Source organism: Colletotrichum scovillei (genome assembly GCF_011075155.1).
Source record: "Colletotrichum scovillei strain TJNH1 chromosome Unknown Contig00009, whole genome shotgun sequence".
NCBI classification, from domain to species: Eukaryota; Fungi; Ascomycota; class Sordariomycetes; order Glomerellales; family Glomerellaceae; genus Colletotrichum; species Colletotrichum scovillei.
In genome coordinates, this window is record NW_023336267.1 from 3,344,402 (window position 1) to 3,369,951 (window position 25,550).

Consider the following 25,550-nt stretch of genomic DNA (forward strand, 5'->3'; position numbering starts at 1 on the left):
AGCTCCCCCTCTCACTTTCTGCTCTCAATTCTCTCTCATCCCCAATCTCCTTCCCCCCCCTCCCGCTGTCCAGCGCTGTCAGTCATCTTCACGTTCTCCCTGCCCCAGGAATTACCTTCCACTATTCCATTCTAGGCCTGGCCTGTCGATGTACTGTTGTACCTACCTGTATCCGTGCACTCGTGCTCCGCATCATCAACCTTCCTAAGCTTTTCCCAGCATTTTCACACACCTCACCGCGCTCACCTCATCTCAGTTTGGGGTAGCTTTGCAAAGAGGCTCCACGTTCGCACCCATTCGACATGCTTTGAAAGTTCCTCAGTTTTTGCTCTGCTTCGATATACCCTGTCTTATTCCCGTTGGCTCACAAGTCTGGCCTCATCGTTCGGCCAAATTCGTTGCTTCCATCTGTCGCCTGGAACCGCATCTGTAACACGTCTTCATCCCGTTTTGTGTCCTGAAGTCTCGGTATCTCAATGAACGCTGTCACATCGACACTTGCCGCACTGCCCGTTTGTTCTATCCATCCGGATGCCTCGTACATCAAATCCTTTGGGGTTTTGATGGCTGTCCACAAGTTCCTGCTAAGCACCTAAAGTAGCGCCGACAGATCCTACTAAGGCACCTCACAGACCTTGAACGGTTCTTGACACGGCGAGACAAAGGAAACAAACACAGCCTCGGTTGATACGAAACGGCTGGCTGTCCCAGCCTGTCTGTCCGTGGTATCCCACCAGCCAACCAGTCAACCATCAACCTCCTGTGTCCAACAGTCCACCGAGTATTCATCGTTCGAGAACTAGGAGCAAGCGCCGAGATTCTTGACGGACGGTCGATCGCACTGATCGAAATTCTCCACGCCCGAAGCGTTCCGCAACTCGCAAGGACAAGAGTTCTCAAGCAAGGCTAGCAAGGTATTCCCTGTCCAACGTCGTTTACCACTACCGAGCCAACGCAAAACGCCGTTCCCTTCAGGTTTTCCTCCAGACAGACTCCAGACTTTGATAGAAGTCTCTTCTTCTTCAGCACCGTCGCACTCGCATGGGTTGCCGCGCCTAAGCCCCATCTGGCTTGACTGAAGACCCAATCTTCACTCCCGTTTCTTCCTGGCCGCCAAGGTGAACCGTGAAGCTCACTTTCTCCGCGTGCCAGACCAGCTGATCGAAACACTTGATCCTGCAACCAATCATATTCGCCAATCTTGCTAGACGTGGCGGTAATCTGCGCTTCGGTCACGTTTGCCAGATCCGACCTCTCCTCTTATGCGTACCTACCGTACTCCGTACCTTTCTCCCTACCTTACCTTACTCTCGACCGTGCCGAGGAACCCAATTGTCACATTTCCTTCGGCCTCACCACTGACCTGCCCCTGGTCTCTATCTGCACCTACTGCACAACCTACGTCGCTCATCCTACCCCAGGCCCTCCATCGCGTCGTGGGTCGCACCATTACCCCACAATTTCTTATTCCATTCCCGTCCCCTTCGTCTCTTAACACGCAAGGTACGCGATACTTTTCGCTATTGAGCACAGCTCCAGCCCTGCCCTAGGCGCTGCGGGTTGGTGGTAGACTCTGGAGTAACGGCCATCACGAGCCTTCAGAAGAGCAAGTTGATCAATACTACCCCCTGGTAAGACGCGCCCACTAGTTCGCCATCTTCATTACGCGTTTTCCCGTTATCCTTCAAACGTCTTAGGACACCTACATGCCTAGACTGTTTCCCTGGAGCTTGTTTGATTGGCATCCGAGGTATATGGCCAGCTTCTAGTGAAGATGGGCCGGGCAATCCCGAACCTTGTTCCTCATAACCAAATACCTGTCATCGTCTGGTTGGTCTTCCAATTCTCGACATGATTCATACTCTCTAGCTGGTGCGGATGGCCAGTCCGCTTGCTGCTTCACTCCTCTATTACCTAACGTAACTCATGCCTTACCACGGTTCAGCTGTCGTTACGCCCCTCCCGATCATCACACTTTCGCCGGTCCTTCACCTTGTCTGCTTAGAGAAACGACCCATGTCTCCAGCCACATCCTTCGTTTCCCAAATCCCCTCTGCTGAACTCAGTTTGACGAGCAGCCTACCAATTCAAACCTCACGCCATTGTACGGTTACATCATAGCATGTCCGAATGTGCACAGACACATCGCTTCCGGCTCTTATGCGGATCGCTGATTCTCTGCTCAGGAACCGTTTCCAGTTCAACTACCGGCACTGACGCCGAAGCCTCATGGCTGCCGTCACACCTTCGCTTCCCGCAATGCTACCTCGGAGTCAGCTGCAAATTCGCCGGAATGGCCTTGTCGAGCTACAAGCAATTCCGCCAATCCTACGGCCCCTCCTTCGGGCCTACCTCCTAGGATATGCTTCCGCTGTTGCTCCGAGAGTCCTTACGTTGCTGATGCAATACCTTACCAAAAAACGCCGTCAAATTGCAAAGGAGAACGGGTGCATCGGGTTTATGGCGCAACTGAGGCGGATAGTCCTCGCCGGTCTAGACCCCCAACGGTTTCCAACCTTCTGTGCCTTGCTTGTTGGTGGCAGTACACTTTTAGAGGTATGTACATTTCTTTCAGCGTGAAATATCCAACACTTGTGATTCCCGAGACAAGGGCTGTGGTTGCTTCACTTGGACCCAAGTACTGTGAACGAGGCATCCAGAACACATGGTGATGGAGATCTCAGAGTTGCACTGGCTTCTCTCCTAGATGCACACAAGTTCTTGCCCCTTGCATTAGTTTCTGATAAGCAACGTTTGCAAGTTCAGGAAGGTGGCCTGGAGTTACAGTCACTGCAACTACAATAGTTTGCTAAATAGACCTGACACCTTCTGATAGGAGCCACTTCGACGTGTATTCGAACGCAATGCCAAAGGTCTCACAGAGGTGACTCGAACTAGGTGAGCGGGTTTCGATCCTTCATTCTCTTGTGGTTCACAGCCGTCTAGTACTGACACACATCTAGACTCGCAAGATGGAGCGCCACATTCATTGCTGCCTGGTTCAGTCTGCAGCTTTTGCAGTCCAAGAAGAGCTCGGCCTTTACAGGCACTTCCCCTGACAAATCTAATAGTCCGCCCGGAGCTCAGCTAAAGGAGACCCGGTATGGAGGACGGACTCTCGACTTGACGTTATTCACATTGACGAGAGCCCTGGACGTTCTTGTTGGCGAAGTTTGGGCACGTAGGCGAGCGCGTCGTGTAGCTCAAGGCAGTTGGACCAAGGTATGCACCAATCACTCATTTTGACGTTGTCCGTTATCATCGTCACTAACTTCGTACAGGCTGAATGGATCATCGGCAGGTTCACCGACCCTTGCTTGTTCGTCACTTCGTGTGCTCTCATCATGTGGGCATGGTTTTACCATCCCGAAAGGCTTCCCAGCGGCTACAACAAGTGGATCAGTTCGGCGGCAAATGTCGACATGCGGCTGATCGAGGCCCTCCAGAAGCTCCGTGCCAACGACATGTCCTACGGTAAAAGTGGACAGGCAGAATTGCTGCAGGGCATGTGTGAGAAATACGGATGGCCGAACGAATGGGGCGATCCGTCAAAGTCAATTCCCATCCCGTGCGAGATGGTGCACATGGGCTGCGGCCCATCGTGCGAGCTCCATGCCATCAGCCGCTTCTATCGGTCGTGGAAGTGGTCCATGGCCATGTATCTACCCCTGAGCGTTGCGCTTCTTCTGCGGGGGCCTATCAACAAGAAGACCGTCATGCGGACCTTGCTATCATCGTCGAGGTCGGCGGCATTTTTGGGAGCGTACATCACTTTGTTCTATTACGGCGTCTGTCTCGCCCGTACCAGAATCGGGCCTCACATCCTCGGCAAGGACCTGGCCGCGAGGCAAAGGATGGACTCGGGAATCTGCGTCCGCACGGGGTGCTGCCTTTGCGGCTGGAGCGTCCTCGTCGAGTCCGCCAGTCGTCGCAAGGATATGGCGCTGTTCGTCGCCCCGCGGGCCATGGCGACGCTGCTGCCGCGGCGGTACGGCATGGACAAGCAGTGGAGGGAGACGCTCGTCTTCGCCGCCAGCACGGCTGTTGTTTTCACTTGTATCCATGAGAACCAGGCCCGCGTACGCGGCGTGCTGGGCGGTGTATTGGGAATGGTTTTGCGCAATTAGAAAAGAGAGAGATTGTGTTTTTGGCTGGGGAGCACACGCATCTCAGCATCGGTTAGGGGTTTCCTTACACGGGGACAAAAAAACGAGTGTTTTGAATAGAGATACTAAAGATGGGTTAGATTCTGGGTACGCTTTTCATACTTGTACACTTTCTGTTACAATAATGAGGCTGGGGCGGAGTGAATGGGTTCTGGTGTTAGAGCGTTTGCTAGTTTGTTGTAGTAGAACAAGAAACGCGGAAAGATGCCATGGCATGCTTTCTGCTACTCAGTACATGCTAGTACTGTGATTCAGCGAGAGATGAGAAATTTAAATCAAGTGTGAGATATCCCTCGCGGACTTGACCCTGTAGTGCAGCTTCCCGCCGCCATGCCACTTCGTGCCCGTTTGCTGGTCTTCAAACTGACGCATTGGAATGGACTCGGGTACCACCAGCGACGGCCATCCAAGCACACCTTGGTTGATCTATCGCACAGCCATACTTAATCCTGTGTCGTGACCTATCGTATGATGAGAGTCTGATTTCTTTTTCTGCATATCATCCAATAGGTAATTCTCCGACAGTGTGATTTCGATGGTAGACTTTGCCTACAACACCCTCACTATCGATGCCATGTTCCGGCGATGCACACATAGGAGAGCCTATAAAATAATATCCAGCTATCCTATTGGATGCCACCTCCAAAACTATCTCGCGCTCGTAATTTGGTTTTGCACGTCGTGGAATACAACATCAAAGCTGCTATGAAAGCCCCGAAGGAGGGCGTTCCTTGTAGCAATTTCCTCATCAAGATGAGAGAAAAGTTCATTTCTAGAAAGATGACTTCGATTACACTGATCGACGAAGTGTTGCCACTTGAGGTGGCCGACTACCTTACTTATTTTTCTTAACTTTGTCCGGTGACACGGCATCGAAGGAAAGATATAAATGCGTCCCTACAATAGAGAAATGATAGACGCCCGAGCCGACCTATTTACGTAACTCGGTGAATTCATAGAAACGCGGGACCACCAAATATCATGGCCGGCGACCCTCCGCCTTCGGCCCGGAGTTGATTTGAGTTTCGGGGATACGCCTGTAGCGGGGCAATCCAGGGGTCAACTCCGGCGTCTCGGGGGCTTTGTCCTCCCACCGGTCGTTTACTTCGGTCTGAACCGTCGGCTTGGCGGTAACCCTTTTACCAGAATCCCCATCGTCTGTGAGAGAAGGAGTGGTGCCCGGGACCGATGACTTGCGGCGAACCTCTAGCATTTTCGTTGACGAGCTGCTTTTGTCGAAGAAATGCAGAGTACTGAAAGCCAACATATCCCAAGTCTTGACGGTTGGGAGCTCTCACCGCAACACACTCTTCAAAGAACCAATGGGCGTTGCCAACTGATATTAAACAGCAAAAGCTTGGTAAACAACGCTGCTACGTGGAACCGGAGGCTTCTCCGCCGAAATGGCACCCCCCTTCAACAAACATTACTCTCTTCTGCAGTTGTGCCAACCATTCTCCCTGTGGACAGCGTTACCATCCACGCTTGGCTTCTTTGTTCAAGGAGCCAGACAATCAATAACTTTCAGTGGCATCTTACCAGGATCAAATCACTCATATCAAAGGGAAGAAGAGACGAGAAAAGCAGACAAGGGCCAAGAGAGCCAACCAAGAACAGCGAAAACTCTAATATGCTCAGCCTTGCTTCCAAGATAAACAAAGTATCCACTTGCCAACAACAGCTTGTCAAACTCTTCCTATCGCAACTGATAAAGCAGGATCTCCGTCGTAACGTGCCCCTTTCCAGTGAAAGATAAATCAAGATGGATGTTCAGTCTATATTGGCAAGCTTTACTCCCCTTGCTTGCATCTCGTCCCGGCCCGGCCGTTCCCTCGGGACCGGAATGCTTCCAACCAAGTCCGGGACCTACAATAATTGGTGTTGATGGCCTGTGTCATTTGGTTGCGTTCGTGTCCACCCCGGGATATTCGTGATCATGACCAAGATTTCCGGTGGGATATTCATGTATATATGTTTGTTTATATAGCACCTGCTCTGAATGCTGAATCATGTTGAAGCAGCCAGCAATCCCTGTTCCTGAGGTTGCATTCTCGGACTTTTCATTCACTCTTTTATCTCTCTCTCCCGCTTTTGTTTCTTCATCGAGAAACTCCAATCTCGACCTCACATCTCACGCATCTCCCCCCTCCGACCTCAAGAGCAGATCTGAGCCGCGCTGCCAAAGATCACAAATCTCATAATGCGTCTCTCCCTCCTCGCCACCACGGCCTCAGCCGCCGCCGCCCTCATCGCAGGAACCACCCCCCACAGCACGCCCAACACCCGCAGCATCGCCGCAAACACAACCCTCCCCGTAACTTTTGGCGCAGTCCTCTTCCAGGCAATGGAGATGCTAGACCTCATCGGCCCCATCGACGCCCTCCAGCTCGTAGCCTACAACCGACACGTGAACCTCCACCTCATCGCCGCCACCCTCGACCCCGTCACCACGGCGCCCGTGTCCCCCAGCTCCAACACCTACAACTCGTCCTGGTGGCCGACGTTCCAGCCCACCAACACCTTTGACGACGACCTGGACCTCGACGTGCTCATCCTGCCCGGCGGACCGGGCGTGCGGGCCCCCGGGCTGGAGCCGATTGTCGAGTACGTGAGGAAGCACGCGCCCAGGGTCAAGTGTCTCGTTACGATTTGCACGGGGGCCAGTCTCGCTGCTAGGGCGGGCGCGCTGGACGGCAGGAGGGTCACGACGAATAAAGCGGCTTGGGGGTTGATCACTGCGCAGGCGCCGCTGGCGAAGTGGGTTTCGCCGGCGAGGTATGTTGTTGATGGGAACGTCTGGACTTCTTCGGGTGTAAGTTTACTTTTTGGTGTTTTACTATTTGACCCCTTTTTTGCGAGAGAAAAGTGGGAGAGTGCGTGTGAAGGAATCGAGAAGAATTGTACTGATTGATGCGTGGGTTAGGTTACATCTGGTCTGGACTTGATTATGGAGTTCATCAAGCAGGTGTATGGCGAGGAGTTGTCAACCAAGGTTGCCACAATCATGGAGTTTGTCCCCCATGCTGCTGACTGGGATCCCTTTGCGGAAATCAACGGCGTCGAGCCGACGAACAATTGACAGTCTTGGGCAGAGACCATTAGAGAGGAAGATAGGAGACAGCAGCTTGGAGCGCGGTTCCATTTTCAGCTTCGGCATGACAGAGGGCATAGCAGCGGTGCAACCTGATTCTATTCTCAGTACAAAGTCAGCTTGTTTGACATTGAGTTGGCATAGAGGGTCCGTTCTATGCTGATCCGTCGTCCTTGATAGAAAGTATCGTGTCCAAATAAGCTAGTTGGTGGAGAGCGAAAATCATTCACCCTCCTCTCGACTGCTTAGATGACATGAAGGCTTCGAACGTTTTGAGAAAGCACTTTACCTGGAAGCACTGACAGTTTGAGCGAGTGAATACCGTAGCAGGAAAGACCTGGGAATGCCTCGATTTGAGCTGAACCGCATCGACCACTGGAAGTCACTTACATCGTCCCATTGCTTGATGAAGTAGGCGGAGTTGAACATGCGTTAACCGAGGCAAGAAAGTGACACCGTTAGCAGACTTGTTCCTGGTACCATTCTCATCAAGTTCGGGGCATGACCCTCCTGATGATTGATGGACATTGCCGAGATGTAAGCTAAACAAGCGCCGTGAATGATCAAGGCCGAAACTCCCATAAGAAAAGCATGGCACGCCTAGGTAGTTGACCACCATATGTTGGCAACAGTGGTCTCATTGATGCTTGAGAAATACACAACGCGCAAGAGCTAGATTCGTATGGAGGCTCAGAGAAAGCTCGGGATGAGTCGCCAACAGAAATGTGAATGTCGGTGTGTCCACTCAGAAGACCTTTATGACGAAGACAGGGCCGCCACTACCATCATGTTTGTCCGTTCCCCAGAAGTACACATAGGCTTGAGTGAAACCGTGGCTCATCTATGATAGGTAGATGTAGGAGCTATCAGAGATTCTTCAAGACTTGTAGACTTTGATATCTTGCAGTCAAGTCGATGGAGGGTCGATGCCAGAGGTAATAAGACGGGAAGGCGGGCAGAGGATGCTTGTATTCTACTCCGATGAGATGAACTTTCATACTCAAACATCCAAGAAAATAAGTTCAGATAGTCAGTGAGCCTGTTGAGCTGCGAAATGTTCTCCTACTGCGATCCTCCGATGAAAGTCGACGGACCACTAACGCCAGAGATGGCGCCCATCAAGGTTGCATATCAAGTACTGGATAGCAAGCACGTTCGCGCTTGCAAACATGTCTTCATAGCACCCATATATGCTCTACGGCAAGTTGTTGAATGAGACATAATTCGAGGAAAAGAAACCGAGCTGCCATGGTATGCGCGAGACGGTTGCCTCAGTCCTATTGATGCACTTGCGTTCGAGGCCCACGGCCTCCCAAGGATTCGTGGGGGACGCGTGGGGGACCACTCTGCATAATTTGAGATGACAATCATTATGGAAATCGAAGCGTTAGTTCTACACAACGGCATAAGCCAAATGCGCGGCATTAATCGTGCACCAGCCCACTATGTCGAGCTTGGACCAACTTATGCCAGGTACCTAAGTCAACGTCAAAGTCAAGCCCTGCACAATTGCCGGTGGGGTTTGCGTCTCGGTGTAAGTCACCGCCCACCTAGGCACAAAGAATGCTCACCGAAACTGGATATTTCGAGAAGACATAACCGAGAAATGCCGTTTGGCCTGTCACGCTTTCTTATAGAAGAGACAACTGGTCTCGTACTTGACTCCGGTATCCCGTGACCATACGGGACAAGCATATAGCCACATTCCGAGTCTTGCCCCCCAGACAAGGATGAACACTCTGCCGGCAACTCGAGCTTCAACTTCACGATATCTCACGAATACCGTCATCCGGAACATTTTCATAGACAGCTGATCCGGGCGCGTTAGGCGCCATAGAAGAACCCACAGACTATGCGAGTCCAGAGGTCTATGGCGAATCACCTACACCAAATATTTCCGGCTGCCCGACTTACACGCGCCCGCATCGTACAAACGGGCTGCCAAGTGTACCCCACTGGGCGTTAGATACGAACCCCTGGGCTCATGAAGAATCTCAGAGGCTAGTGTAAAGTCGCTGCTAGATGAGACGAGGTTCCAGATCCCCAGGCACGAGGTGCTGTACCCCGGCTCGGCAAAGTATAGCTTAATGTACGGCATCGGGGCAGGTAATCGGGAGGAACCGGAGCGGAAATCTGGGGTAGCTCGGGTCGAACCTCGACGAGAGAGACGCATCATTCCGGGGGCGGCTGGCGGCAAACGGGGCCTGTAGGAAAGCTCGGTTCTTGCAAGGCCGCCACTTTGCTGCCGTGGTCCATGTAAGTCTCGTGTACCCAGTCAAAGGTGGACTTGGGAAGGGAGGGAACGGGAACGGCGAGTACAGTACGTAGTCGTGATGATGTGGGCTTGCGGATGGGACGAGCGTCAACGACATCGTCCTAGCCACAAGGCTGATGACACGGCTGTCATTCCGTCAATTCGTAGGGCGGATTTGAGGCCTTAGGCACACTGGCACAGCAGTCCCATGATCTGACAATATCTAGTCGTCAGATTTTAGGAACCCCTTATCAGACCGAAATGAGATGTGCTGAATAATTTGGCCGAGAGATAGCTTGTCCATGTTGATTTAGACCGTAGTACGGCCAGAAGCTCATCCGGGGGGCTGGTGTCGTACGGTGTTGGTAGCGGATGGATGAGTGACGGTAGAGTCATATCATGCTGAGTCGATCGATGTTTGGACCATACAAAATGATCCAACTGGCAAACCTGGGCCCTGTCGGGCGTCTGGCGATACGATACGGCCATGCAGGCCTCCGTGGGCAGCGGTAAACACATAGGCCGCGGCATTGACGTTTGCGGGTATCCTCGGTAGGGATATCGTCATTCCCGATGTCATCGGAAGTTGAGAGGTGTTATAGGCGAAGCCAGGAGCATTTGGGGCCGACGAAGCCGTGATGCTCCGGCGTGTCGGGCCAGCCGGGCTCGCTTGGTAGCTCATTGGGTTGGGTGAGTCGAGAGGCAGATCTCGGGCCCCACCAAGCGCCGGAACGCACCAGCCCTGTTTTGATGGACCGACTTTGCATTGGAAGCGGCCGGCCAAGATTGTGAGTGGCAGAATTGGGTGGCGTGTACATTTGGCATCAGTCATGGGTGGATTGACGGATGGGTGGATGGCATTCGTAGGCGAAGTATCGGTACAAGTTCTCCAATTGAATTCGAAGGGTTTGGACGAGCATGGATGCCTTTCTTTGCACGCAATCCGTTTTCTGCGACTCCAATGACTCCTATGCTCCAACACGGACGACGGAGCCAAAAATGGTGCGGTCTATCTGGGGGTGACCGAGAACGGAGTCGTAAACGGGCCTTCTCGATCATCATATTTCTCTAAGCTAAAATCGGTCGAGTCGAGGCTGGAAGTGCCTCATGCACCAGGCAACGTGTTTCATTAGCTGGGCTCAGTCGAGCTTGGCGGGTTGAGCGATGGAGCATTGAGTGATTTATGGAGCTGGGGTCTGTTTTTTTTTTGTTCCATATCTAGAGGTAAGGTAAGCTGAGCTAGACTCTTGAGTAAGCAAGTGCGGTGGAAGCGAGCGGACCATATGGTACATACTTCAGGGTCGTGTAGGACTAGAGGGGATGGGAGGCGGAGGAGGGGGGGCCGTGGGAGCTTTGGCGCGGGATGAATGGTGAGGTGTGCGAATGAGCTGTTTGAAGCTTGTGGCATGTTGTGTCTTGCATCCAGTCGAGGATGTTTAATAATAACAAGAATCCACCAAAATAAACTGGAACGGTGAGAAGATCACATAAAAAAAGACGCCCGAGAATTTGGCGTGGACCACGGTGCCACGGCGCCACGGGCAGATGTTGCATGGAGGTGGCAGTGGCAGTGTGTGTGAGGTGTGAGAGCGAGCAAAGCGTGCAAAGCGTGCAACGGAAGGCAAATGTGAGGTGAGTTGACGGGGGTATCGGACCTGATGCTGCTGCTTGACCGGGGGGTAGCTGCGAGAGTGATGTAACGAGGGGCAGGCCAGCAATGAGGAGCAGGGGCCAGGGATAAGGTGCCGTAGCTGACTTTTTTTTTCTCGCTGGAAACCAAGGGAAAAAGCTGCCCCTCCATGCCCCTCCATACCTGACAATTCCTGACCCTTGATAATGCCTGCTCTTGCTCGAGTCGTTGATCGGTCCGGTCTGTCTGGTGAAAGTGACACCACCAGACAAGACCCGCTGAAGAAATGGATATGGGTGAGCTGAGAGTGTTGCTGGAATGGAAAGAAAACAAGTTATTGATGAGTAGTCTATCATGAGATGCCCGAGATACGGGCAAGATGCAAGATGAAGGCTGGAGCACAGACAAAGTTGAGGTGTCAAAAAAAAGTAGTGAGAAGGACGGGGGGGATATCGAACGCCACGACAGACCCGTCAAACAATGCAGCCTGCGCCTGCATCCCATCCGAGCTTGGGGTATCTCTTCCATGGGATGGCAAGCCGCAAGACGGACTGTGAATGCTATGCACCTCAGGTAAGGTAAATTGGATTGGTAAAACAACAACGCATCGCATCCCACCATGATTGTGTTCCAATCCCATCATAGCAATTGGTCCAGAAAACTATCAAGTACCCGGAGGGTATCATACTAACGCCACAAGCGGTAGCAGCGCCTTCCCGCTGGATGCCCCGCCATGTCCGTAAAAAGACGCAACTGGCACCTGCTTGAACTGAGTGGGTGAGAGGCAACGAGATGCATCAGTAAGGTAGGTACTCAGAATGAGGAGGAAGGAGAATTATTGGAGAGATATGGAGAGAGAAAGAGAGAGGTACGGAGTACGAGACACGCGTTACGGGGGGGAGCTCTAGCCCGGTCAAGCACAAAGTAAGGTAAGGTACCTCCCACCTCAGCTCAGATAGCAGAAAAAGTGTGTCACTCACCCAATTCCCTGGCGTCGACCGGGCAATCACCACCATTTCACCACCCTCAATCGCCGAGTCACCTCACCGTTCTCGGGGCGTCTGGATCCCCCCATTGGACCCCCTGCGGAGTGGCCGTACCTGGTACTTCCCTAACTTGCGTCAGGTCCGCCTTCCATTGACCTCCCACTCCCACTCTTGCCTGCTTCTTGCCTGCTCTTGCCATGGCCGCCGGTCTTGCGTTGGATCGACCAACAGGAGGACCACCCCACCATCTTCCCTCAACCGAATTTACTATATCTCGCGCGCCCTTCCACCACCTCCCATCTCTTTCGTCCCTTCCTCCTTCCTTCTTCTGCCATTGAAAATTCTCTCCTACACATCAATCCATCTCTGACCTCGTCGAACAATCCGACGTGATCCCATTTGAAGGTAAGACCTAGCTCTTGATAGCTCCCTCAAGCTCTACATACCTCACGTCTTCATCACCCCACCCCGCTACCGCGAAAAATACCCCGCCTACCTTGGACACGTCGGAAACGCCCGTCCTTCACCAACGCCTGAAGAAACTCAACTAACTCTCTCAACCGTCAGACATACTCTAAACACAAACCACATCAGACAACATGGCTCCCATCAAGGTCGGCATCAACGGCTTCGGTCGTATCGGACGTATCGTCTTCCGCAACGCCGTCGAGCACCCCGAGGTCGAGATCGTTGCCGTCAACGACCCTTTCATTGAGACCAAGTACGCTGTGAGTATCACCCCACTTTACCCCTCTATCATGATATCACGTCTGCCACGATAACACCAGCTTCGTCGATATCCACGGGAAAAGAGTCGGAGCTAGCACTCTCGATTCTTTTGCCCCAAGGTTTCGATTGGGCTTGTTGTAACGACACGACGTGACCCAATCATGCAGAAACAGCCGAGACAAAATTTGCTGACAGACAATCCATCACAGGCCTACATGCTCAAGTACGACTCCACCCACGGCATCTTCAACGGCGACATCCAGCAGGATGGCAACGACCTTGTCATCAACGGCAAGAAGGTCAAGTTCTACACTGAGCGTGACCCCGCTGCCATCCCCTGGAAGGACACCGGCGCCGACTACGTCGTCGAGTCCACTGGTGTCTTCACCACCATCGACAAGGCGAAGGCCCATCTTCAGGGCGGTGCCAAGAAGGTCGTCATCTCTGCTCCCTCTGCTGATGCCCCCATGTACGTGATGGGTGTCAACGAGAAGACCTACGACGGCAGCGCCGACGTTATCTCCAACGCTTCTTGCACCACCAACTGCTTGGCTCCCCTCGCCAAGGTCATCAACGACAAGTTCACCATCATTGAGGGTCTCATGACCACCGTCCACTCCTACACTGCCACCCAGAAGACCGTTGACGGTCCCTCCGCCAAGGACTGGCGTGGTGGCCGCACCGCTGCTCAGAACATCATTCCCAGCAGCACTGGTGCCGCCAAGGCTGTCGGCAAGGTCATTCCTGAGCTCAACGGCAAGCTCACTGGCATGTCCATGCGTGTCCCCACCGCCAACGTCTCCGTCGTTGACCTGACTGCCCGTATCGAGAAGGGCGCCAGCTACGACCAGATCAAGGCCGCCATCAAGGAGGCTGCTGAGGGTCCCCTCAAGGGTAAGCTATTAAACTCAACTCATCAGAATCACTGAAACACAAGCTAACTATCTCTAGGCGTCTTGGCCTACACTGAGGACGACGTCGTCTCCACCGACATGATCGGCAACCCCAACTCCTCCATCTTCGATGCCAAGGCCGGTATCTCCCTCAACGACAACTTCGTCAAGCTCGTCTCCTGGTACGACAACGAGTGGGGATACTCCCGCCGTGTCCTCGACCTCTTGGCCCACGTTGCCAAGGTTGACGCCTCCAAATAAATGTGCGGTACACATGAGGCTGTCGCGGAGGGGAAATAGGACCAAAAGTGTCCATTAATGAGATGATAAACCAACGACCAAACAAAAGCAGTAAAATGAAGATGGGCAAGTCTTTCAGGAAGGAGGGCCGAAAAGGCCAGGGAGGATTATGGTTGTTTCTTTCCTACAAACAAACGCTCCCAGAATACATGTCCGTATGACGTCTATGAAATAGATTATGCCTACCCATCACAGTCCATGCCAATGCCAAGTGACCAGAGTGTAACTCGAATATTTGATTCTTCAATCAGCGATCAGATCATGTCGTGGATACGTGTAGTTGACATGGCATATTTTGTGTCAGATCATGTATGAGGTCTATCTACCTATGCGAGCTACCTTGTAGGTATGAGATGTGACAACCCTTTTGAGTTGTGAGGGGTTGCCAGTGCGGGGTCGCTCCACGTCCGCGTCTGGTAACTTGGTTTCCCCCTTCCTCGCGTCGCCGCTTCCACCAAGGTCCTCAAAGAAGGGTGTGCTTCTTACTATCATGTCACAGCATCGCAGGGCTTTTGTTTGAGTTGGTATTGATATTGATTCCTCTTTTGAATTGAGCCTTTGGTATAAGGAATCCTCGACTGGGGTACCACCACTCCCATTTTGCAATTGAGACGACGCCGTTCGCTTCGTGCTACCCTCCCTCCATGCCCTGGATAAACCAAGCCTTTGCCTTTCCACTTTCCACAACACATCAAGCCCGAAAGATACGCAAGGGGGGAAAGCCGGCCGAGGGATATCTTCTTCTTTTATATGTACACACACGCATAAAGAGCCCGTAGACACACGGAGTCCTGATTTATCCCCCTTGAACGCCAAGCTAGAGAAAGAAAAGAGAGAGAAGAGAAAGGAAAAGGCCGTCGAGTTGGACTTGATATCAGACAAAGTGAAGAAAAGTGTGCGTGCTCGCTTCAAGAGACTCAGGGTGACTGTGTTTTTTCATACATGATGGGTTTACTGCCCATACTTTCTCGACCGAAAACGCCATTCTCGCCACAACCCAGCCTCCGACCCCGTCATCCGTCGAAAGGGGTAGGGGGTTGGAAAAAAGGACGAAAGTTGACTTGGTTCATAATACATGTCATTAGGAGGGCCCTAATGCCCGTATCCTTATGTCTGTGGGTGTACCGAATCGCTCGCGGCGCTCTCGTCACGCGGAGGTGACGAGCTCTCCGCCGTAGTAAAGGAGGAATCGACCAGAGTCGACACCTCGCCCTCGTCGTCGACATCCTATGACAACGTTCCGTTGGCGGCTGATACCGTGACCTCGGCGCGCCACGAGACGCCCTCCTCCTGCGCCCAGCGCCGCATAATCTTGAGAGCCGATGATACGGCTTCCTCCACACTCGTCCACGGGCCCATGTTGGTGCGCATAGCCGAGGCTTCAACACGCTCCGCCGAGTCGTATGCCGATTTCCATACATTTGATCGACCTCTTTCTGCGCCAATAATGTGCAATGCGTGCGTCGCCGGGTCAAGAGACCAGTAGCACTTGATGAGCTCCTCGTGGATCACGCCTTGCATCTGCCAAAACAGTGCTTCCAAAGGCTTGCTCTTTCGTACATCGTTGCGCATGACATTCAGAAGCGGTAGAATGCTACTCCACTGCTTAGGATCTTGTGCCTTGTTTTCTATCCGCCTTGACTCGAACAACGCTCTGAAGCTGACCATGAACGCCATCGCCGTCTCCAATCCGAGCATCATGCTAAGCTTGATGTCAGAGTCCGACACGGGAGCGCCGCGGTCCCCGTGCTTTCGCTCTAGCAATATGTCGCGCTCATGCTTCAGCTTGGTGCCGAGTCTGCTAAAACGGTTCCAGCGGTCGCGGAGCGCTTGGACCCTGTGAGGATTCGCCGCTTCTCTGCTATCGTCTCTGGTCTGCGGCCGGTCTCGGTCTGATGATGGCGGCGCGGGAGTCAGGCTGTGACCATCTCCAGGGGTGTTGACCGAGTTGCTTGACGCTACCCTCGGCATCGATGTAGCACCCCCCTTCGATGGTGTTGACGGCGCGTTCAGCTTGGAGCTCGTGATTTCCGACGTCCGAGGTCGCTTCACCGCTATTGAATCGCCAACATTCTCGGTGCTGGTAATCGGTCGCTTCCGTGCCTGCGGCGGCGGAGGCTCTATGCTCGCTGACCGCTCCTTCTTGATGTCTTTCCTTGGGGGTCCCAGGGCTAGTAGCCTCTGCACCGACTTGGTGTACTTTTTGCTGTACTTCAGTGTCACCATAAACCTGCGAGGCTTTTCCTTCGGCTTGTCCTTCCCTCTGATCTCCTTTCGGTCGTCCTCCTCCTCCTTCACTACCACGTGTGGTCTCTTGCCGTTTGTGGGGGAATCGGGAGGTTGTGTTCTTTGGCTTGCGTCGGAGCCTTTCGTAGGTGTGTTCTTCATGCGGGCCAATTCCTCCTCGAGCAATGGGGGAAGTGTCGGGGAAAGTAGCTCCGGAAGTTTCAAGGGAGATTTCGGTCTCTTGATAGGCGGAGGTGGTTCTGCTCGTGAGGATTTCTGCGACCTATTGTGCTCGGGAGGATCGTCTCGCCTCTTCTCTTTCGATCGAGAATCGGATTCGTTCGGTAGGTGTAGTGGAGATAGTAACGGCGGAACTGCTGACCTCGAAGACGCCGTATCAGCTCTTGCCCGACCGCTCGAAGAGGGGCTGGGTTTGTTGCCATTGATAGAGTCTCCTCGCGCACGGGATATGGGAGACTTGTTCGCGCCTGAGCCAAAGGCTGTTTTTAAAGCAGACCGCCCGTTTGGTAATGAAGATGAGTTTGTGCCCAGCTTTCCGTCTTTCTGTGGTGTCCTGTCTTGTGATGGGTGTATCTCTTTTCTTCTCGGCGTATCGTCTCGAGGCGTCCGCGATCGCTCGTCGAGCGGTGTGCTCGCTTCGGGTCTCGCTCGTTTCTGAGGTCGCAATTCGCCGTCCACATCCGCGATTCTTTTCCTCTTCTCTGGGGTATCATTGCTATCCTGCGCTGCTCGGGATCTTGCGTCGGGTCTGCTCGTTCTAGAATGGGTCAGTCAGCCTCTAGACGTAGAGTGCATTGGAGGAGACGGGCGTGAGGGTTTACCTTTCATCGTGGGCGCCGTCGCGCGCCTTATGCGCCTTGACGTCCCTTGATGCATCCGGCTCCCGGTTTCTGTATGCGTCCGGCCTCTTGGGCTCGCGATCAATCCGACCCTCTACCACGTTCCTCTCCTTTCGCGAGACGTCGGTTTTCGGCGTCGATCCGGAATCGGGAGGAGAATCCGATACCTTCTTCTGTTTGTTCTTGTAATCACTCAGTGACAGCTTAGTCACGTTCTTTCTTTCCATCTTCGCGTTCGAATCTTTGACGGCGGGTGGGATCGGTGGTTCTTCGCGCATATCATGGTACGCGCGAGTGAGTAGCATTCCGCGATCCGCGTCGGATAACAGCGTCATGTACTGCAGAGCCGGATACTTGAACTCTTCAAAGGTCTTGCTGTGATCGGGAGGAACTCGAAAGCGCTGGTCGGGGTTCATGGACAGTGAATGCGGTCGATCAGGCAGGATGCGCTGGGCCAGCAGTTGGACCTTTTTCGCCGCTGCTTCCATGGTTTGGTGGTGTTTGCATGCCGTGGGGGCATGTAGAAACAAGGGTCGCAAAATGCGCGGTCGGGAGCGCAAGACAAGAGGGCAGAATGGCGCGGTGAGATGGTGGTGGATGGATTGTGGTTGGATAGCGAGTGTCGGGATTGAGGTTAAACAACAAAGACCCGCGATGGTTGGCAGGCGATGCGAGATCGATGGGTGACGCAGGGGGTGGAATGGGCGCCGGAGTAGAGCACAAAGCTCTCTCCGCAGCCCACGAATGTATTGATCTGAGCCGGCGGCAATGTGCGCCGACAATTAGGCAAGCTAGTGTTGTTGACTCGGTTTGGGCGCCGATGAGGATATGTCGTGATAGCGTGACGTGGGTGTGCGATGCCGCCCTTATCTGGGGCTACCTATGTTGATGAGGCGGTCGGGGTTGGGGTGTTTTTTTGAGAGGAACCGAGAGACACGCGAGCAGATGGCGTCAATGAAGCTCTGAGCGATGGATGCGATGTTGGTATGATGCGACGATGGCGATCGCGACGTGGGTTATGCGTTGAGCGAGATTGCTGTTGTGCTCGGAGAGTTCGTGCGGTAGTGGTGGTGGTGGTGGTGGCAGTCGGGGTCGTGACCGTGGTCGTAGTCGTGGCAGTTGTGTATGCAATTGCAGCGTCCGAACATCAACCCTTGCAGCAGCTGGAGCGGGAGGTCAGAGGAGCCGCAGCGCATTTCCCGACGTGGCGTGCTGCTGGGGGGGATGATTTGATGGGTTGGGATGGGATGCGAAGCGAAAGGAAGCGAAGCCAAGCCAAGCTCACTGGTAGCGACGCGGCGCTCAAAGGTGAGGTGCAGCTGCGTCAATCGAAGACGCGAGTTGAGGTGAGGTTCGGGTCGGTGCGATGAAGTGTAAGAGCGTCGCCCCTAGCAGAGCAGAGGGAGCAACCTGTGCTTCACAGTGAGGTAAGGTAAGGTAAGGTAGGTAAGGAAGGTAAGCAAGCAGTTGACACCTCAGTTGCAACCTGCGCCGGATCCAGACGGGGTTGAGGACGGGACGACGTGCCGCAGGTCGATGATACGGGGTGGAACAAGGGTCAAGGTAGGAAGATGGTGTTGGAAAGGGTCGAGGTCGCGGGTCTTTTGGAGAGACGGTGGACGGGACCTCGCGAGTAGTGTAGATTTTGGACGTGGATGGGAGGTCCAGGACATTGCCCACTGTACCTTACCTCTAGCGTGGAGTCTTGTAGCTGGCAGGCACTGGACCTCACCTCACCTCACCTCAGTGCTCAGCTTACACTGAGTGAATGGACTGGGTGGGGGGACTGGCACAGGTACCTTACTGGACTGCCCAGGTGGATGGTGCAAAGGGGGGTGGGAGGGGAGAAAAAGGTGGATGCCGAGCCTGACCTGGTAGTGTACTTCCACCGGTGTGCGCCCAGTTGGATGGATGGATGGATGGATGGGTTAAGCCTTCATCTCAGGTACCTTATGTGCTTAGGTACCTCACATTCACCGTATGGCGTAGCTCTGTAGGTACGACAGGCAACCTAACATGGAAGGCACTCACAAGTGGGATGGAGGTCAGAAGCACGGCAATTCAGGTAAAGACACACTCTAGCAGGGAAGGAAATAGGCAGGATTGGCAAAGAAGGCAAGCAAGGTAAAGAGACACGCGCTATCTCGCGGCGAATTCAGGCCAATGACGGGCCCGGATGGCAACCGCTGGACGCAGATGATGCGAGACGGCATCTGGGGTGGTGGTGTCCAGTGCGCCAACCAGGACAGGAATTGAAAGTGCGACATTCTGGCGATCTGGTTTACCCTCACAGATACCTTACTTTACGGAGTACCTTACCATGCTTACCTACGTGCCTACCCTTACCTCACCTAGGTGAACCGTGAATACCCCCGCCGGGGAATTGGGTACGGCGCGTGCTTACTCAATGCTCACTTTCTGAGGGAACGGGATCCCAACTTGAGGCTTGAGCCAACATCCGCACCCACCCAGTTGCGCGGGACGAAATACGAACCTTCCTTAGTTCTAAACTTCTAATACCCTAATAAAGGGCTGGAATGATCTGGTCAGGTACCCGTGCCATTCAACTTCCTATGCTTATGTCATCAAGCCTTGAGTCTATGGCGCTACGCAGCAGGAACAATGGGCGTCTGCCTGCCCTGTGGCCCGCCTTCCATCTCAAGCGGGACCACTTGCTGGCGGACTCAGCAGTGGGAATCTCGACCACCTACCTTATGTCGCAACCTAAGCCTATCTAAGGTGCTCACGTAGCTCTGAGGCGCCGCGCTTATCCAACGTGCCTCTATCTTTCACGGCAAGGTGGAGGGCTACCTAGGCTGGGCCGGAGAAAAAGTCCGACAAGTTCTTGTGGTTCAACTTATTGTGACCTCCACTCGGGGAAGCCAATTTGTCGCGATTTGGGGCATGCATTGTCTTGTCAACTTGTTTGTTTCGCCGTTTCACCAAGCTGCAGGTGTCTACGAAGACTGCCGACCTTTATATAAGTGTACCTTGCTCATCGAGTAGACAATGTGCTTCGTTGTGGCTTTGCCCGGATCATTCTACACCCGGGAGCCCACGCATTCTTAGTATAAGCGGTTTAGAATTTCTTAACAAAGACAACCTAGCGCCGCCACACAGAACGGGTTTCCAACAGAGGCGTTCACCCTGTTGACAGATATTGCATCATCACAGCGGTTAATATAACAACCCAAGTAGTTGCAATATAGGCATCTGCCATTGGCGTACCTAGTCTCTATCTAATCTGGAGACGTTTCTCTAGGCAAGTTACCAAAGCTTGGTTGTTAGCCGAAGATGAGGTAGGCCACTACTTATGAAGGTAGCTCTCTTCTGTCCATGCGAAGAGTACAACCTTGGTATCGTAACAGGATCCATTGCGCCGCCTTCCCTGGTATCTTGCTGAACTCAAAATGCGTGATGCATCAACTCCCTTTCTGTCTCCTCAGTGCCCTCCATTGGTCACTGCTAGCGGCCCATACTGAGAGCTCAGTCTCCGTTTCTTATTCGCAGGCTCATCGTTCAACGTCACCTGCCTCTCCAAGAAGAGCAGTCTCTGCTCGTAGGCTGCCACCTGCCTGGCCATCTGATCGATTTTGGGTCCAACTGCGGCTTCCGTTGGATGGTATCTGTCAATGTGCTGCAGAATGGCCTGGTAAAGGGCCTCCGTCGTCAAGTTGTTGATTTGCGCGTCCACATTCATGATGTTGTGTTGCACAAAGTCCATCCTGTCCTCTGAAGTCTTCACCTTCTCCTCTGTCGTCGCGAATCGTTGCTCAAACTCGCTCAAGCGCTGGTGATCCGCCCGGAATTCGTATGCCTGGCTTTCTAGTACCTGGATTCTTTGAGAATCCCTGGCCTGGCTTTCGCTTGTTAACTTCGTTGACTCAGAGATTGCCTTGATGCTCTGATCGATCATTGACAGCTGCTCCTTCAATGCGTCGATTGTGATTTTGATTGAAGCCGAATCATCGGCTGCACGCGTTTTAGTCGGTGCATCCGCAGTCTTGGTTGGCTCTGAAGCATCATGTTCCAAACGACATGGACTCTGCCTCGAGACAGCCTCGAGCACCTTGATCCGTGTTTCGTAGTCCTTCAACTTGCCCTCGTACTGATCGACCTTGAAGTCATTACTTGGGGTCGACAGGCGGCTGGTTTCTGTACTACGACTCGACTTCTGGTCTGATCCTTTCTCGAGCGTCTTTACTTGAGTCCAGGCAGACGCGTCCGTCCGCAGCGGTAGCATTTGGCGCTCTACGATGTCGACTCGCTTCTTTACGTCCTCGATCCAAGTGCTAAATGTCTTGAAAACAGTGGTGTTCATCGATGTAAAGGTTCTGACCGCCAGGAACTTGTCGCCGTCTGGTGGGCGTGGTATATCCGAAGCAAGTTTCTCCATGCCCGACTGCAGCTGCGTCATTTCCGATTTTAATTGCTGAGCCTCTGTCTTGATGTGGTTAACGACACAATCAAATTTCTGAACATCTTTCTTGACGTGGTCCGTGTCGGATCTGAGCTGCTGGGTTTCCGTCTTCAGGTGCTCAATGTCAGACTTGATTGCGAGAGCGTCTTTCTTAAAGCACTCTGTTTCCGACTTCATTTGAGTTCTGAGGGACTCTACTCCGGACTTCAATTGGGCAGTCTCGGATCCGAGCTGCTCAGTACCTGCCTGGATCTTATCGATATCGGAACGTTGCTGCTGAATGTCTCGCTGCATGTCAGACCGCAACTGCTGCACACTAGATCGAATGACTTCTGCATCCAGTCCGAGCATCCTATGGTTTGACTGAAGCGTAATCACATCATCGGCAGCCTTCTTGACATTCTGTTCCAATCTCGGCAGCGTTGTCGCAATAGCACCACAACTGTCGCTAATGAGGTCGATATCCATCTCACCGAGCTTGTTGTCGTGCTCCGATACTTGAAGCTTTAAGAAGCTTAGTAGGTCTTCGTGCTGGGCCATGAGCGTCTTGATTGCCTCCATGTCCTCCGATGTTGTGCCCTTCTCTTTTGGAGGTGCACGAGGCGGCACGACATCCGGCTTTGGCTCTTGCAGCTGCTTGATGGATGTGTCGTGATCATCGGCCCTGGAACTCAGAGACTGATAATGGCCCTGCAGCTCTTGAACCTTCTTCTTCAGCGTCTCGTTCTCGACGCCAAGAGCCTTTCGCTTGGCACTCTCAAGCGAAAGGTTTTTACGAAGTTCCTCCATCTGTTTCTGCTGCTTCGCAGATGCTTCTTTATGTTGGTTCTCGAGCGCATCGAGGCGTGAGGTGAGCCGTGCCTCAAGTCCGTCCGGAGCACTAGGAGCAACGAGGCGGCGATCTTTGTCTTTCTGCTGCAGCTCAGTAAAAGCTTGAAGCAGAGTAGCAGCAAATGCCTCTGCCGAAGCCTGCCACTGTTGGTCCGCATCCTTCATCTCCTTCCCCAAACTATTTAGGTCGTCGATGTCTTTCTTCTCAAGCTTTCGATGGTAGTCTTTCAAGGAGGGAAATTCGGCATATTTGGCGTGCGATTGAGCATGCTCTTTCTCCCGAGCTTTGGCACGCGCCTCAACTACATCTTTCCGCAACCGAATTGCACCTTGTTCGTTACTTCGCCGAGTCAGTTGTCGTAAAGATGCGGTGATCTTGACCGTTGCTGTTGTATCGTTCGCGGATCGAGGGGTTGGTGGTGCTGAATGTGCTGGTGTCGTCGATGGCGCTGAGGGTTTCCATGGTGCTGATGCAACGGTTAGTATCGGCGCTTTAAAGTGAAGGACGTTCTACTCTTACATTGTTCTGACCCACGGTCGGATCGGGTATCTATTGAAATGCCCGACTTGCTCATGACTGGCGAGGAAAACGTCCTTGTGGGCGGGCCACGAGGAGGAGGGATGGTAGCTCGTGAAGCGGTGGACGGCGGTGGCCTGAACAAGTCTGTTTGTGTTCTCGGATGGTCGCGGTCAAGATCCTTCATCCTGTCTCTGTCCCTGTCTCTTTCCCTTCCCCGGTCCCGATCTCTATCCCAGCTTCTGTCTCTTTTTCTCTCTCTGGTCCGCCTGTCTGGCGAACTTGAGCGGGATAGCGACATGGATCGTGATGACCGAGACCCCGAACGGGATCGTGATCGGGAGCGACGGTAATATCGAGAATCACGGCCTAGGCGGTCTCTTTCGCCATCCCTGCGATCGTTGTAGTCGTAGCGACTACTGTAATGGCCGCTGTCTTCGGGACGTCGAAAGGATGCCGGCGACATGGTTGTGGTGGGCGAAGTGTGGACTCTCATTCGAAGGTCAATCTATGTTTGTCATCTCCTTTGCACGTGAGATCATGTCCAGGCCGCATACTCGAACAGTGCGTTGAAGGTGCGTTGAAGGGGTGCGCATAAGTAAGTAGGAAGGCAGGTAGGAAAAGTGTTTGCGTGTACGCAGGTGGCAGGCGGGTGAGGCAAGGAACGTAAGGGTCTTTGTTTGCAAGATGCCAGGTGGGGTGAGATGCCCAGAGGTTTAAGAGGGAAACCCTATGACGGGAAGGAGCGCGTCACCATCGATTACGTCGGCTCGCCTAGGGGTCTTATTGATAATAGGAAAGCTTTTGAGGTCGAGGTTCAAAAGGAAGGTACAGACAGTGACCCGAGTTGCCAGCATCTATTTAAGGGCAAGTCTTTTTTCTCAAGTGGTTTTTCTCCTTCTCCTGTTTTAATATTTAAATCCCTGTTCCAAAGCACCTCCTTCAGTTGGGCGGTCAGTGCCGTCGCGTGCTGAAATCGCGCCCCACGCAGATCGCGTGGTTGGAACGGGTCGGGGTTAGCTTAATTACACTGGCCTGATAACCTGGGAAGTCCAGCATTTGGAGAGGGGAGGTGGGTTGGGGGAAGTAATGTTCCCTGCCAGTGAGGACGCACGCACATCAAGGTAGTGTACGCAGTAATTAACATAGGTGATGGAACGCACTTGTGCTAGATATGCAAGGCTTATCAGACCGTTTTTCCAGCAAGGTCGGCCGAAGTAGGTATTCTGCGCTCGGTGTGAACTTCACTTAGTACCGTAGGCGGAACTGCTCAATGCTGGCGTCAGGATTTGGGTGGAGAGCGGAAAGGACTGGATGTGATGGAATTCTGTCGAAGAACTTGCAGGGAATCACAGACAATTCAGAGAGAGAGAGACTTAAACAAACATCCAATGGCTGCTACATGCGTTCGATGTTATGCAGTGCGTGCAGTTGCTGCAACCCAGCTTACAGAGCATTAGGTTCCAGGTTTGCCCCCTTTTCACACAACTCCAGGGTGTTTGACGCTGAGCTGGCCTCACGAGTCACAGGCTTACGGGCTCGCTGGAAACCGCGTCGCACATTTAATTGGAGGGCCAAGATGTTCGTGGTTTCGGCCTGGGGTTCATCTGTTAGACTGACCATTAGCGAGGAATGAATCATGGCCGCTGTCATATCCGATGGCTTGGGTAAGATACCACGAATACACCTATGTACAGTGCTGCGGATGCCCTCAAGCAGAGCTATGAGTACTTTCTTCCCAGCTAAGTATGTCATCAATACGTCTGCTTATCGGAATACTCCATTCGAACATAAGGTAGACTTACACAGACGATACCTTGCCTATTCTCGGTCGGCTTTCGCGGGTTGTGATAATCAAGCTGGAAGTACCCTGGCCTGCCCGCAAAACCTTACACTAGAGATTGCTCAGATGGAAGGAACGATTACCAAGGTGTGGTGGGTGGGGTGTGGTCGTTTGCCGGCAGGACTCCGAGCTAGGATGGCACCCACGCTTGCTTTTCCGGGGGCCAGGCAAAAACTGATTGATCCATTGGCAAATGCCCAAGAAGGGGTCAACATTGGGTGGGGGAGGGCGCATCCCAATAAGCAAACATTGATGCTATAATAGGCATTAGCGCCATTTCAGAGTTCAAGTTGAACTTGATCTCGTATGTCCCTTGCCATTTTCCCACCATCGCCGATGGACCTTTCTATCGATCCTGCACTTGGGCAACGATAGCACCGATACTTACCCCTCTCGAGCACAATCAGAAGACAACGACCAAGGAGCATTCTGAGCGAATATTGCCAAAGGCGCAAGGAAGGGAAATGCAACGGAGATCCGTTCGAGATGTCACTGTTCCAAGTGAAGATCAACACCTCCCGTAGTCGATCGGTCGTTTATAGATGACAAAGAACAAAGCGTCCTGGCTGCTTTTGGAAGCAAGCAATTCAACTTATAAGACAAGATTGTGTGGCTGCATTGTCTTGGCACCAACAAAGACTTGATTGTTCACAACAATAATCTAGATGCTACATCCAGACTGCATAGCTTGTCGAAGTTCTACTCGACACATGGCTCATGATAATAAGCAGTAATCGCACCCTTGCCTTGCAACTGGTCGCAACGGGATAAGCTGGAGCTGTCCTGCCCAGGAACTTGCTTAAG

General features: G+C 53.0%; 5 protein-coding genes across 5 annotated transcripts; 3 read left to right on the forward strand and 2 right to left on the reverse strand.

Moving 5' to 3' along the window:
• The first annotated feature begins 245 nt into the window (after nt 1–245).
• HER10_EVM0001895 (uncharacterized protein) lies at nt 246–4,253 on the forward strand. Its single transcript, XM_035471628.1, has 4 exons — nt 246–2,556; nt 2,837–2,898; nt 2,964–3,222; nt 3,282–4,253. The coding sequence occupies exons 1-4, from the start codon at nt 2,230–2,232 to the stop codon at nt 4,125–4,127; spliced, it is 1,494 nt and encodes a 497-aa protein (XP_035328922.1). The 5' UTR covers nt 246–2,229; the 3' UTR covers nt 4,128–4,253.
• Nucleotides 4,254–6,012: 1,759 nt separating this feature from the next.
• On the forward strand, nt 6,013–7,333 carry HER10_EVM0008189 (DJ-1/PfpI family protein). The gene is made up of 2 exons (XM_035477721.1): nt 6,013–6,978; nt 7,090–7,333. The coding sequence occupies exons 1-2, from the start codon at nt 6,367–6,369 to the stop codon at nt 7,243–7,245; spliced, it is 768 nt and encodes a 255-aa protein (XP_035329709.1). The 5' UTR covers nt 6,013–6,366; the 3' UTR covers nt 7,246–7,333.
• A 4,892-nt stretch (nt 7,334–12,225) lies between these two features.
• Nucleotides 12,226–14,252, forward strand: HER10_EVM0009640 (glyceraldehyde-3-phosphate dehydrogenase). The gene is made up of 3 exons (XM_035479122.1): nt 12,226–12,855; nt 13,066–13,750; nt 13,808–14,252. The coding sequence occupies exons 1-3, from the start codon at nt 12,727–12,729 to the stop codon at nt 14,008–14,010; spliced, it is 1,017 nt and encodes a 338-aa protein (XP_035329885.1). The 5' UTR covers nt 12,226–12,726; the 3' UTR covers nt 14,011–14,252.
• Nucleotides 14,253–15,083: 831 nt separating this feature from the next.
• On the reverse strand, nt 15,084–18,728 carry HER10_EVM0002659 (uncharacterized protein). The gene is made up of 2 exons (XM_035472361.1): nt 17,118–18,728; nt 15,084–17,053 (listed from the first exon to the last, which is right to left on the reverse strand). Exons 1-2 carry the CDS (start codon nt 17,621–17,623, stop codon nt 15,277–15,279), a joined length of 2,283 nt encoding a protein of 760 aa, XP_035329010.1. The 5' UTR covers nt 17,624–18,728; the 3' UTR covers nt 15,084–15,276.
• A 1,639-nt stretch (nt 18,729–20,367) lies between these two features.
• On the reverse strand, nt 20,368–23,765 carry HER10_EVM0013434 (uncharacterized protein). The gene is made up of 2 exons (XM_035482791.1): nt 22,907–23,765; nt 20,368–22,853 (listed from the first exon to the last, which is right to left on the reverse strand). The coding sequence occupies exons 1-2, from the start codon at nt 23,397–23,399 to the stop codon at nt 20,578–20,580; spliced, it is 2,769 nt and encodes a 922-aa protein (XP_035330324.1). The 5' UTR covers nt 23,400–23,765; the 3' UTR covers nt 20,368–20,577.
• Between the last annotated feature and the right edge of the window lie 1,785 nt (nt 23,766–25,550).